This window comes from Cavia porcellus, unplaced genomic scaffold (genome assembly GCF_034190915.1).
Source record: "Cavia porcellus strain 051 isolate PalLab524CR breed Dunkin Hartley unplaced genomic scaffold, mCavPor4.1 scaffold_14, whole genome shotgun sequence".
NCBI lineage: Eukaryota > Metazoa > Chordata > Mammalia > Rodentia > Caviidae > Cavia > Cavia porcellus.
Window position 1 is genome coordinate 1,318,085 of NW_026947497.1, and position 11,969 is coordinate 1,330,053.

The following is an 11,969-nucleotide window of genomic DNA, read 5'->3' on the forward strand; positions in this document are numbered from 1 at the left end:
GTGTTATAAAGTGCATTTTGTCACAGCACTTACAGTATTTTGACATCTACTTAATGTTTTATCATTGAGAAAGTTAAGGTCTACACCTCAGGTCCCTTCAGGTGATTCTGAAAGAGAGGCGAGGCCGGACACATAGTCCCCCCTGCAGTGCACACGCAGCCTCTGGTTATCTCAGTCCTGTAACTCATTGCTGTGTGTTAGCATTTGAGCATGCCTGCTGAGGTCTTCTCAAGGTGAGCTGTGTTCCTTCACATTAACTGTGATCCATAAGACAGCCCCTGTGTCCTATGGCAAGCAAATTTCTCTTCTAGACTGCATGTGACCCTCAGTATCCTTAGTGGTGTCTCCTAATGGATCCTTAGCATTGCATGAGTACCCCCATGTTTGTGATTCCACCTCACCCAAGTGTCTTTCAGAATCAAAATAGAGTCACACCACTGCCACATCTTCTTGGAACACGTGCCCCTAGTCCAAGCTGAAAGTCTGAGACTGCATGCAGTGTTCTCTGGAATTCAGGGAGACCAACGCTGTCCTTCTGGAAAGTGAGATCATGCCGTTTCCACATGGCAAGTGCAGGGCTCATTCCATCCGAGTAGGACAGTTGCATAAAAATGTTAGTTGTGCTGCCAGTTGCTAGGAACTTACATTCTTTGGGAAAATATCAAAAGTAAAGATGCTGAGCTTTTCTCCAGAATTGTTATCACTCTTAACACTGTCCCTAGGCAATCTGATTTCATTGCACCTGAAAATGTTTTTGTCAGCATCATTCTGCCCAATATATCTAGAAAATGCAAAATTTCAAGGCTAAATGGAGGCAAAACAATGCACTGCAGTGTGTTTTGGACAACTGTAAAATTGCTCAGGATAGGCCGTGTCTGTTAATGATTCCTGTGCTTCTGAAAAGTGCAGTTGAGTTCATATTGGGTTGGATCATTAAGCCACAATCATGTCAGATGGCAGATGGCAGGATGCAGGGGTTAGGTAAATGCTTGCCTCCTTCTCCTGCTCTGGTCTGGGCAGTTCCTAAAATCTGTACACTGAATCAGAGGTCAGGTGTTGCCTTTTGTCAGAAGGATGCAGCGGTCTTAGGAATCTCTGGTGGAGGTTCCCTCATTTTCTCTGGTGCCGTGGTTCTCAATTTTAGAGGAATCTGGATCTCATGAGAATGTGTGATAGTGCAGATTGTTGGGCCAATCATTGGAAGGCATGGGAGGACCTCTGAACCCACACTTGGGACAAGGAGGTTCCTGGTGATGCTGATGCTACTCCTCAGAGGACCAGACATCCAGGACCCTTTGCCTTATAATGACTGAACGTGAAAATACCCTTCATAATTGCCCCTTCTCTGGTGTGTTAATTAACTTAGCAAATTAGCAGAGTCTACTTCTGGTGGTTAAAATGAGGACAGTTTTCCAAGCCTAGAGAAAGGCTCCTACATCCACCCAAGTCATTGATGTGTCCCTAACAACTGCATTGTACTTACTATTGTTACTTTTTTTTTCTTTTAGGAGCTTCAGTTGCAATCAGGACTAAAGGCCAACATAGAAGTCCAGGGTGGTCTAGCTATTGACATTTCGGGCTCAATGGAGTTTAGTCTGTGGTATCGTGAGTCTAAAACTCGAGTGAAAAATCGGTAAGTATGTGTTCAGTACTCTATACACAGTACTACAGAGATATGTTCTGGGAGCTGTTTAAGCTTTGGGCTTTTCAAAGTCTATGTTTTTTATTTGCAATCATGAAGTCAGAGAGTTGGAAGTGCCCGTGGGAAGCCATTCCAACATGGCTTCTGAGGAGTGGGTCAGTTACTTGATACAAGTCCACTGAGAACCTGCCTGCTTTTGGAGATGCGCAGAGAGCTGTGCCAAAGAGTGAACACTTTGTCTTCTCTTGGTGTCTCACACTGGTCAGGAAATTTTATTTTGAAGCCTATTTTTTAGCCTGCTATTCTTGTTGGGGTTTAAAACCTGTCCTTTTTTGTTCTCCTCAGTGTATTAAAATAAAAAGAGAATCTCATCTGCGGAATTAAAACTAAATACTTGGAGTTCTTATGTTTTTCCCTCAGCATCCCTTTTTCTGAGCCTCTTTAGTTTTTCTAATCTAATCCAATGAAAATGTTTTACTCTGAATATATAACAACATCTGTGAGCTAGAGATTTTATTATAAAATTGAAGAAGATGAAATAAAATGTATTTCTTTAACCTTTTGGATATTTAAAAATAGAATGGGCAGCTATGGGGTAACAGTGATAAAATTTAACTTCTTATTCATATTCAACTCTGTGTGAACCAAAAGGACACTCAAAAGGTAGCGTACGTAACGTGAAAGATTACAACTAGTAAGACCAAAAGGACCCAAGAAATGAGAAACGGCACTGGGCCTCGGAGCCAGTCATAATGTGAAACTTTCCACTGACTCTACCCTCTGGATTCTCTTTTCAATGTATTTTCTGGATGGAAATTTCTCCAAATTAAACATTGAGTTTTCAATGTAATCTGGAGAAGAAAACAACAGTGACCAAAACAAATAAACAAACTAACTAACAACAACAAAAAACCCACAGACAAACCCTCTGGCCTTTTAAAAGGACACAATATCCCTAGCAATTCACCAGTAGCCATCTTGCAACTAATCTAGCTTCCACGTCATTAATTCATTCATTTTGTTTAAAAAATATTTCTTAACTTTTTGTTGATTAGAAGACCTTAGAATGTACTATAAGGGATTCAGGGATTAAAATAGCCTCTGGCCTACTTTAATACTTTCAAAAATAGTAAAGGGGTTTTTAATTTGCACAGCAAAAATCAGTACCTCTTTTAAAAAGTATGAACATACAACTCTGATTTAATCATGGGAGTTGTTTCCCACAATTCAGTTAAAGTCTTTTCTGTGGTTTAAAGAATTCTTAGAGCGGCCCTAAAGGTGAGCCTTCTTCCTCTTCCTTGTCATTAGAGCCCCACTCCCTGGCTGTCCCATCTGTGCAGGTCTCGGGATGACAGGGCGAACCCCCTTCCATCCCGCCTGGGGCACCTGCTGTGCTTGCCCCCCTGTGGGCACGACTCTTCCAGTATCATAATAAGCACTTTTCCACCTCCGGAATGTAGTAAAATGGAACTGAAATAGCCACCTCAAAGCCAGAGAGATAGTTAATGTGAAACTTGTCAGTAAGGGCAGTTGTCATCTTGGGGAGTTTACACTTCCTTTCAAGATAACTCAGGCTTCAGAGGAGGTTCCAGGTGTGTTTTCTGTCAGTCCTTTGTGTGCCATGACAGATAGCGTCATGCCTGATAGACACTTTGTTCCCATGGTTACACTTGGAGGCAGGGCAGGGCTGCCTCGCCTGACCCATCCCTGCCTGCCAACACCCTGATTCCAATGGGCCTGAGCACACGTGTCACCTCTGCATTTCTGAGCATTTCTTTCCAGCTCTCAGTGTCATAGACTGAGGCTCTGTGAAATTGTATCAGGCCAACCCAGTGAAATGTGACACCTCAAATCTTCTCTCTCATCTTAGGGTGGCTTTGGTGATAACTGGGGATGTCACGGTGGACTCCTCCTTCGTGAAGGCTGGCCTGGAAGCCAGGGCAGAGTCAGAGGCGGGCCTGGAGTTCATCTCCACGGTGCAGTTCTCCCAGTACCCCTTCTTGGTCTGCATACAGATGGACAAGGCTGATGCTCCACTCAGGTGAGATGCAGTTCAGGGGATGACCCAGGACAACACCCAGCTCAGCAGGAAGTCGTATTCAGTGTGAGAACTGAAAAAAAAAAAACATCAAGTAAAAGACAAGTTTTCTTTAAAGGAGTAAAATAATAATCGATAAAACTAAGAAAAATCAGCTTCTAGGATACCAAGCAAATCCAGTGACTAGTTCATAGTTAGTCCAGGGATTACTTTTACTTTTTTTGTCTTTTTCCTTTTTATCGGTACCAGGGATGGAACTCACGACTGCCCGCTTGCAAGGCAGGCGCTTATGCCACTGAGCTAAATCTCCAGCTCCATTACTTTTACTTTCAAGGAAACAAAGTGATTCGACTGACTACAGGAATTGGCCATTTGCTATCTGGTGTCTTCACACAGTTGCCTGCTGTGCAAAAAGTTCAAAACAAAACACCGGGCCACCCACTTAGCACAGCCCGAGGGCCCAGGGAATGTATAATCCTTATGTATTGTGGGCAACAACGACTTGACCTTTGGTTTAAATTTGGGCTCAAGCTTGAGTTTGGGATGCTGAACATATTAGGAGAATAAAAACCAAATCTATTATCTTATCCATATAGCTTCCCAACATCTCTGCTATTACCCTGTCTTTGGCTCTTGTAACCATGATAGGTAGCAATGCTATCCTGTGGAGACAAGATGATTTCAGGGTAGGTGGGCACTGCCTTTTCAATAGTGGCTTCTGAGATCTCCTTGACACTACCTAATCCTAAGGTGCAGGAAGCCACTTCTTAATGTTATTTCCTGTGATTACCGCACTAGATCTGAGTACTGTTTAAATTTGGTGACACTTTATGATGCATATAAAAAAGGCATCAATAACTTAAGTATGTATCTGTTATATTTTTCACAGAATATGTGTGGATTATAGTTGTCACTAATATATATTAATGTATCTAAAAGCAACTTCCATAAATACATCTTTTTGTTTAAAAAAGAAAAGAAAAATCAGCTTTGCAGTAGTCAAAACACCTGGACACTATGGCTCAATGGTTTGACCCATAGCCTGGGATGGTTTTCCTGGCTGCATTCTCAACAGAGGCCAGAGCCAGGCTTCTGGAATGAGGGTTGGGAGACATAGCTGGCCTTGCAGAGCTGAACAGAGATGAAAGAAACTCAGCCTTCATCCCCAGATAGCTAAGTCAGCCCCACTCCCAGGCATGTGATGTGTGTCTATTAGTGTAGGAGTGTGGGGAAGAGAAAGACCACTCTCCTCAGGAGCATCCTGAACACGGGGGTAGTGTGGGGTGACTTAACATGTGTGATGTTGTTGTCATGCAGGCAATTTGAGACAAAGTACGAGAGGCTGTCCACAGGCAGAGGCTACGTGTCTCGGAAGCGAAGAGAAAGCCTCCTGGCAGGCTGTGAGCTGCCTCTGCACCAGGAGAACTCCGACATGTGCAACACGGTGTTCGCCCCACAGCCCGAGAGCTCCTCCAGTGGATGGTTTTGAAAGTTGACAGGTGACATTTCCCTGGAAGCTTTCCCCAGAAGGGAGACGATGTGCTGTGCCTGAGTGCTTGCTCCCTGAGAGCATGGTGTTTACATGTTTACCCATATTTAAGAGTTTTGTAGAAAGCTAAAAAAAGCTTCAGTTGGTTAGATCTGGGCCCACTCGGCACAGCCAGTGTCCCTTCAGTCACCTCATGACACTTCCATCACGTCACACAATAGCCTTAGTGTCCCGGTTCTTCTCACAAGCACAGTGAACATATGCTGCTCTTAGAAGAAACCAGCACTTGCTGAAAAACAAAGCCACCCACTGGGGAGACTGATTTTGTTTGAATAACTTTTAGTGTATACAGAAAGCCCTTGACAGAACCTTAGGTATGGCTCGATTTCTATAAAACATTGCCTAAGCAGGGGGCAAAGGGCCATGTTTTTCTTTTTTTCTTTTTCTTGGGGTCAGTGGGTGCAGGGAGAGGGCGGGTATAAGGCTTTTAAAGGGATTTCATTAGCCAGCCTCAGGAATTAATGTTCATACTTCTGTTATTGGTTGCATTAAGCATTCAGGAGGAGGCACCCTGAACCGGCCATGCTGCACCAGAAGCACTGGCCTTGGCACACAGGGTGAGAACACTGTTTGTTCATCCTTATGCCAAATCTTTCAGACTCCGAGTGGTCACTGGTTTTGTAAGGGACACCCAGCAGCCCCCAACTTCCTCAGTGTGGCATAGCCGGATCACTGATCTTCAGTGCTTTTACACACTGGTGAATTCGGACTTTACCATATGTAATCAAATAAAGAGTTTCTTTATTTGTATGAATTTAAAAAGCCGTGTTGGATATTTTAAGATATTTATTAACAAAATGGATGTGTTTAATGTAATAAACCTGAAAACAAATGACAGGTCCTCCTTTGCCCAGCAGACACAGTGCAGTTTAGCCACCCACGAATCGCTGCACACTGAAATGACAGGTGATAAAATAAATATGTGGATATCTCAGTGAATTCCATCCATCTTTCATCCCCGGCACATCAGACTGGAGGCCCCCTCGCCTCCCCAGAGACCGGGCTGGCTCTCGCTGCTGTGTCCCTGAGGAGGGCAGGGAGGCTGCAGCATGTGGTGGGTAGGTTTGCCTGGAGGCTGCAGGCAGGGCAGGCCGATCTAGGGCACACACTGAGGGCCTCAGCCTGGTCCTGAGCAAACCACTGGCTCTGAAGTGTGAGATAAAAGTAACCACCAGGTGCCCCGTACACCAGCACTTTGCCAGACACCCCTCCCCCACGGGAAAGCCTGCCCATCCTCGAGGCTGCAGGATTTGGCCCCTCCAGCAGGCAGAAGGAAGCAGGAAACCAGGAACCTAGGATGAAACAAGTGTGCAAGGTAGCAACAGCAGCGGTGGAACATACTGTACATTTGGAGCCAGCAAAGTGGCTGTCAGCCTCATCTGCCGTCCTCCAGTTCTGAAGGTGGGACTGTCTGTCTGGACACCGTTGGTCACTGAGCACATCCCTGGGCCTCCATGCTGTCGGCCCTAAGGACCTGGCCTGACCTCTCTTGTCATTCCTGTACCAAGGGGCAGTTCTGCCTGAGCAAGAGGCTCCCTGCTTCTCCAGATCTAGCTACCTTCAAGCACTGCTAAACTCAAACTTATTTCGAGTTTATCATATACCAGGTATTTTAAAGCATTTCACATAGGCTAATTTAATCCTCACAACAATCACATTTAACAGGCAGTATTATATCTATACTATAGATCCGCATTGTCTAAGCAAATATAATGTGAGTCAAATAATTTTAAATTTCTAATAGCTGGAGGCCAGGCAAAGTGAGGCATGCCTGTAATTCTGGATCAGCTGATTGCTTAGAGGTGGAGAGGTGAGGACTATGCTTCTCTCCCTGGCCCACACAGCTGCTGGCTCACAGTGGGAGTGTAGCTGCTTTCCTGGTTTTTTCCTTGGCCTGTGCTCCAGCTAGCTCACAGCCAGGGGCTTCCTTCCCTTGCATCGTGTATTAAAAGGCTATCTTTCTTCCAGTGTATACTTCTGGCCCCTTTGTCAAAAATCAGATGGCCAGATGTGAATGGAGTTGTTCTTCCACTGTTCTGTTCCAGTGGCTAACATGTCTGGCTTTATGCCAGTTCCAGTGCCATGCTGCTTTTGTCACTCTAGTTTTGTAATATAGTTTGAAATCTGAGATAATGATGGCTCCTGCTTTGTTCTTGTTGCATAGGATTTCCTTTGCAATACTGGGCCTCTTCTGGTTCCAGATACATTTTAGGATCATTTTCCAGATTATGGAAGCAATGCAGTGACCATTTTGATTGTGGCTGCATGGAATCTATACTATCCATATTGGTGTTATGACAATTTTGACAGTATTTGCTCCACCCATCCAGGAACAGGTGATATCCTTCTGAGATAGGAAGTTAGAATGTGGCAAAACCTGGCTGGGGAAGTAAGTGTTAACTATAAGATCCCAGACACCTGTGCAAAACAGTTCCCAAAGCCGAGCATGCAGACTTGCATGTGAACTTGAGCAGGTTTTCAATAGGACACCCTAGACCTTACTTTAGACTGAGGCATGCTATCCCAGACTGCCTCTCAAAACCCGTGTGTAGAAGTTCTTGCATGTTTCGCTGAGATTTGGGCACTATAAAAGAAGTTAGCTTCAGGAGTGGTGCGATCCTCCTTCCCACAGTGCTGCGTTCCCAGAGGCGGGGTGTAGTTGCATCTTACTCCCCCTCTGCCCAAGCCCGCTCTGCAGAGCCAGTTTCTCTGTTTTCACTTTCACTTTCTCAAATGATCTTTGCTACTATTTTTTTGCTTGTTTCATCCAATTCTTCATTTGAAACAGGAAGAACCTGGAATCCAACTCTGGAAGGAGAAGTGAACAACTTCAAACCTGGTAACATTTAATTAGGATCCACTTTTAGAAGCAAGTTATCCAAAAGCACTCCATTTCTGATGGCCTCTTTGACACCCTTCTTCAGGGATCTATAGATAGTTTTCTCTGTAGAGATGTTTCACTTCCTTGGTTAGGTTGATTCCCAAGTAATGTTTTTGAAGCTATTGTGAATGCAGTTGTTTTCCTAATTTCTTTCTCAGTGGGTTCATTACTGGTGTACAAGAATGTTACTGATTTTTGTGTTTTTTTCTACAATGCTACACTGCTGAAATTATTTATTGGTTCTAAGAATCTTTTGGTAAAATATTTTATTCTTTTATGTAAAGGATCCTGTTGTCTGCAAATAAAGGTGCTGTCGCTTCTTCCTTTCCGAGGCACATCCCTTTTCTTTCTTCTCTTGCCTGATGACTTTGGCTAAAGTTTCAAGTACAGTATTGAACAGGAGTGGTGAGAGCGGACATCTGTGTATTGTTCTTGATTTTGGTGCTTTCAGCTTTCCTCCACTTAATGGAATGCTGGTCTTTGCTTTGTTATAAATGTCTTTTATCTGATTGAGACAAGGTCTGTCTGTACCTATTTTCTTCAGAGTGCTTATCATGAATGAAAGTTGGATTTTGTCAAAAGCTTCTTTTATGTCTATTAAGATGATCGTGTGATTTTCGTCCTTGCTTCTACATGGGTAACGTGTTACATTTATTGATTTGTGACTGTTGCACCATCCCTGTACCCCTGAGGTGAAATCTATGTGGTCAATGTGCAGTCTTTTCAATCATTTCTTACATTCTGTTTGCTAGTATCTTGTTGAAGATTTTGGCGTGCATGTTTGTTGAAGCATCTGGCCTGTAGTTTTCTTTTTTAGTTGAGTCTGTCTGGTTTTGAAATTAATGTAATTCTAGCCTCTCACGGTAATTTTGGTAGTATCCTTTCCTTTTGAATTCCATTAATAAGTTTGAGGAGTACTGCATTAGTTCTTCTCTGAAGTACAAATAGAGTAAAATTCAACAGTGAATTATCAGGTACTGAACTTTTCATAGTAAGTTCATTATTATTATAATTATTACCTTAATTTCTTCATCTGTTACTGAATTAAGATGTTTATGTCTTCTGAATTAAATTTGGTTAATTTTTTTGTGTCTAGGGTTCTATCCATTTCTTCATGATTCTCCAGTGTAATGGAATACAGATTTAGAATCAGTTACTAACGGGCTTCTGGACTTCGGCAGTGTCCGTTGTGATTTCCTCTTTCCATTTCTAATTGCATCAATGGCTGTATCTTTTGACTGAGGAGTCAAGGCAGTTTATATGGAAAGTTTGTACGGAAAGGTGCTGATTTACTCCTATCATTGCATTATTTTTCTGTTGCCATTTCCTTCATTTTTTCCAACTTTTCACCCTGTTTGATGTGTTCATTCCATTAGACTCTTTGGCAGCATTAGCTTCCTCATCTCTGTCTAGGTTGTTCTTGAGAATTTTTTGGAGTGCTGGTTTGGGATCATAAATTTCTCAAGGTGTTCTTTTCCAGGGAAAGTTCTTGTTTCTGCATCAATTTTGAAAGATAGTTTTGCAGGCTGCATTAGTCCGAGCTTAAAGTTGTTTTCTTTTTCAGCTTGAAACACTTCACTCAAAGCTCTCTTGGCCCTTGAGGTTTGTGTTCAGAAGCCTGATGTTGATTCTAATGGTTTTAACTTTTCAAGGTTTTGTTGTTTTTCTGTAATGCCTCTTAGGATGCTGTCCTCGGGTTGGACTGCTGGGATTTTAACTATGCTGTGTCCTGGGAAGATTCTTTTGTGGTTGTGGCCACTTGGGGTTGTGTGTGCCCAACTTACCTGTATTTTAATGGCTTCTCCTACTTGGAACGTTTTCTGCTATGAGTTGTGTGAACAGAACTTGTATCTTCTGTATTGTCTTCTGATTTTTCTCTCTTAACGCCAATTAATCTTAGATAGCTCTTATTTGTGTCATTTAGCAACTACTGGGTCGTTTCTGTGGCCCCTTTTCTGACAGATTTCTGAGTGTGTGGTTAACAACAGGAGCCCGTCGTCCAGTTCTCATACCCTTTTTTCATGTTTATCGGTTTTGTTAACCACAGCTAAAGGTGTTTTTTATCTCCTAGGTTTTTTTTGGTACATTTCCATGGATTCCAATTCCTTGCCAAACTGATCATTTATAGTTTGAATCATTTTGGTTGGCTCAACTAGGGTTTTACTGTATGTTTTTGTGTTTGCTCAATCTATTATTTGTTTAGTTATATCATCTTTGAGTTTGCTGAGCACATGATAGAACTGGTTTTTCTGTTTTTTAAATTTTTTAAAATTTTAAAGGGAAAAAAAGCAAAACAGAAAACGGAGTAGAAATAATACAGAATTTCAAAAAAATAAACAGAAATCACTAGTTGATAAATTACATATTGTCATCTTATAAATAGATGTTCAAGTTACAAAATTAAAGCATACAAAGTGGACATTCAGATAGCGGGACTGTAAATAGTTCTGTTTAATGATCTAACAAAAACTTAGCAAATGGTTAGCTATCTTACACACTTAAACATACATGCAGTTATATCCTTTAGAGCACTTTCTTTTCCTCTTTTTTACAATAGCAACTACACATTTATTACTCCTACAGTTATTACTTTTTACACTAGACACAATGTGATATTTATAAACATGATTATTTCACTTATGAGGATAGTCTCAAGATGCCTCCATTTACCTGTGAAAGCCTCAAGGTCATGCTTTTATAGCTGAGTAATATTCCATCGTATAAAAATATCACATCTTTTTCATCCACTCTGCGGTTGATGGGCATTTTGGTTGTTTCCAAGATTTATCTAGCACTGTTTTTTCTATTTTTCATTTTGGTTTTTGATTTCCTTCCTATCAGTGACTCTTGGATCGCTTTTGGGAAAGTTGAGAGTCTTTTGAGGCATTTTGTTGCCTTGTTTTCTCATGTTTCTAATGTTTTGTGTGTATGCTGAGAGCTGATGATCAGTTAGAGTAGGAAGCCTTTGTTGCTAAGATAGGGTTTCTTTAGTTTCTTCTCCCTAGTAATGTGACCTTGACTTTGTTGTTTGTATTTGTCTACTTCTCCTACCTAGTTTAATCTGGTCAGACCTGGTCACTCTGTTATAAGAAGTCCCTCCCACTTATAACAACATCTGACGTTCCAACCATACATCAATCTTGTACATGGAAACATATTTTAACAATTTCCTACTTTTATCAGTGCTCCATGTAGACTGATCTATACTACTAACAGTGGGTGTAGAGGGAGAAAGAGAAAGGAAATGGACGATAAGGTTAAGTCAGTAAGAAGAGAAGGGAATACCAATAAATGAAAAGTAGCCAAGAGGTCAGGCTTGTTGGACTTGTTCTCATACCTGGAATAAGGCAGGTGTTGGAGGGGTCTGAGAGAATATTTTTTAGAGTGATGAACTGGATGCAGAGGGAAGGGAGGGGAACTGGAGATGGAGAGGTGTGAAGACCCCGGAACCTGTTCATATGCTGGTGGCTAGCCTAAGTTCAGGTCACATGCCCATGATTCAATTAGCTTCCAAAAGCTGCACGTCTGAGCTCATGAGGCAGTGGACATCCAAATACAAACCATAACTCTGCTCCTGGCAATGTATTCCATGAGGCAGCCTGGGTCCAGGAAGAGGTGGGCCTGGTGAGACACTGGGTACAGGGCAGAACCCACAGCAGGCTTCTGATCTCCAGAGCTGTCGGGTGACAGATTTGTGTTTCCTTAACCAACTAAACGTGTGGACAAGAGAAAAATGAATAGTACCTAGATGTGTTATATTAATAGAATACTTGAATTAAGCAAAAGACTTAGAGATCAGAAGAAAATGAAAATGTCAAAAGCCTGGTTTTTGAGCTAAAATAAAGACAATTGATGCATG

The 11,969-nt window shown here is 42.1% G+C and overlaps 1 protein-coding gene across 2 annotated transcripts in view; it reads left to right on the plus strand.

Moving 5' to 3' along the window:
- Mttp (microsomal triglyceride transfer protein) overlaps positions 1-5,991 on the plus strand; it is a 49,243-nt gene extending 43,252 nt beyond the window's left edge. For both annotated transcript variants that reach the window (XM_003468040.4, XM_063260534.1), the window contains exons 17-19: positions 1,509-1,633; positions 3,513-3,683; positions 4,998-5,991. In XM_003468040.4, the coding sequence (XP_003468088.2) occupies positions 1,509-1,633; positions 3,513-3,683; positions 4,998-5,169 (468 nt within the window). In that variant the 3' untranslated portion in view covers positions 5,170-5,991. The remainder of the gene's footprint in view (positions 1-1,508; positions 1,634-3,512; positions 3,684-4,997) is intronic.
- Positions 5,992-11,969: the final 5,978 nt, after the last annotated feature.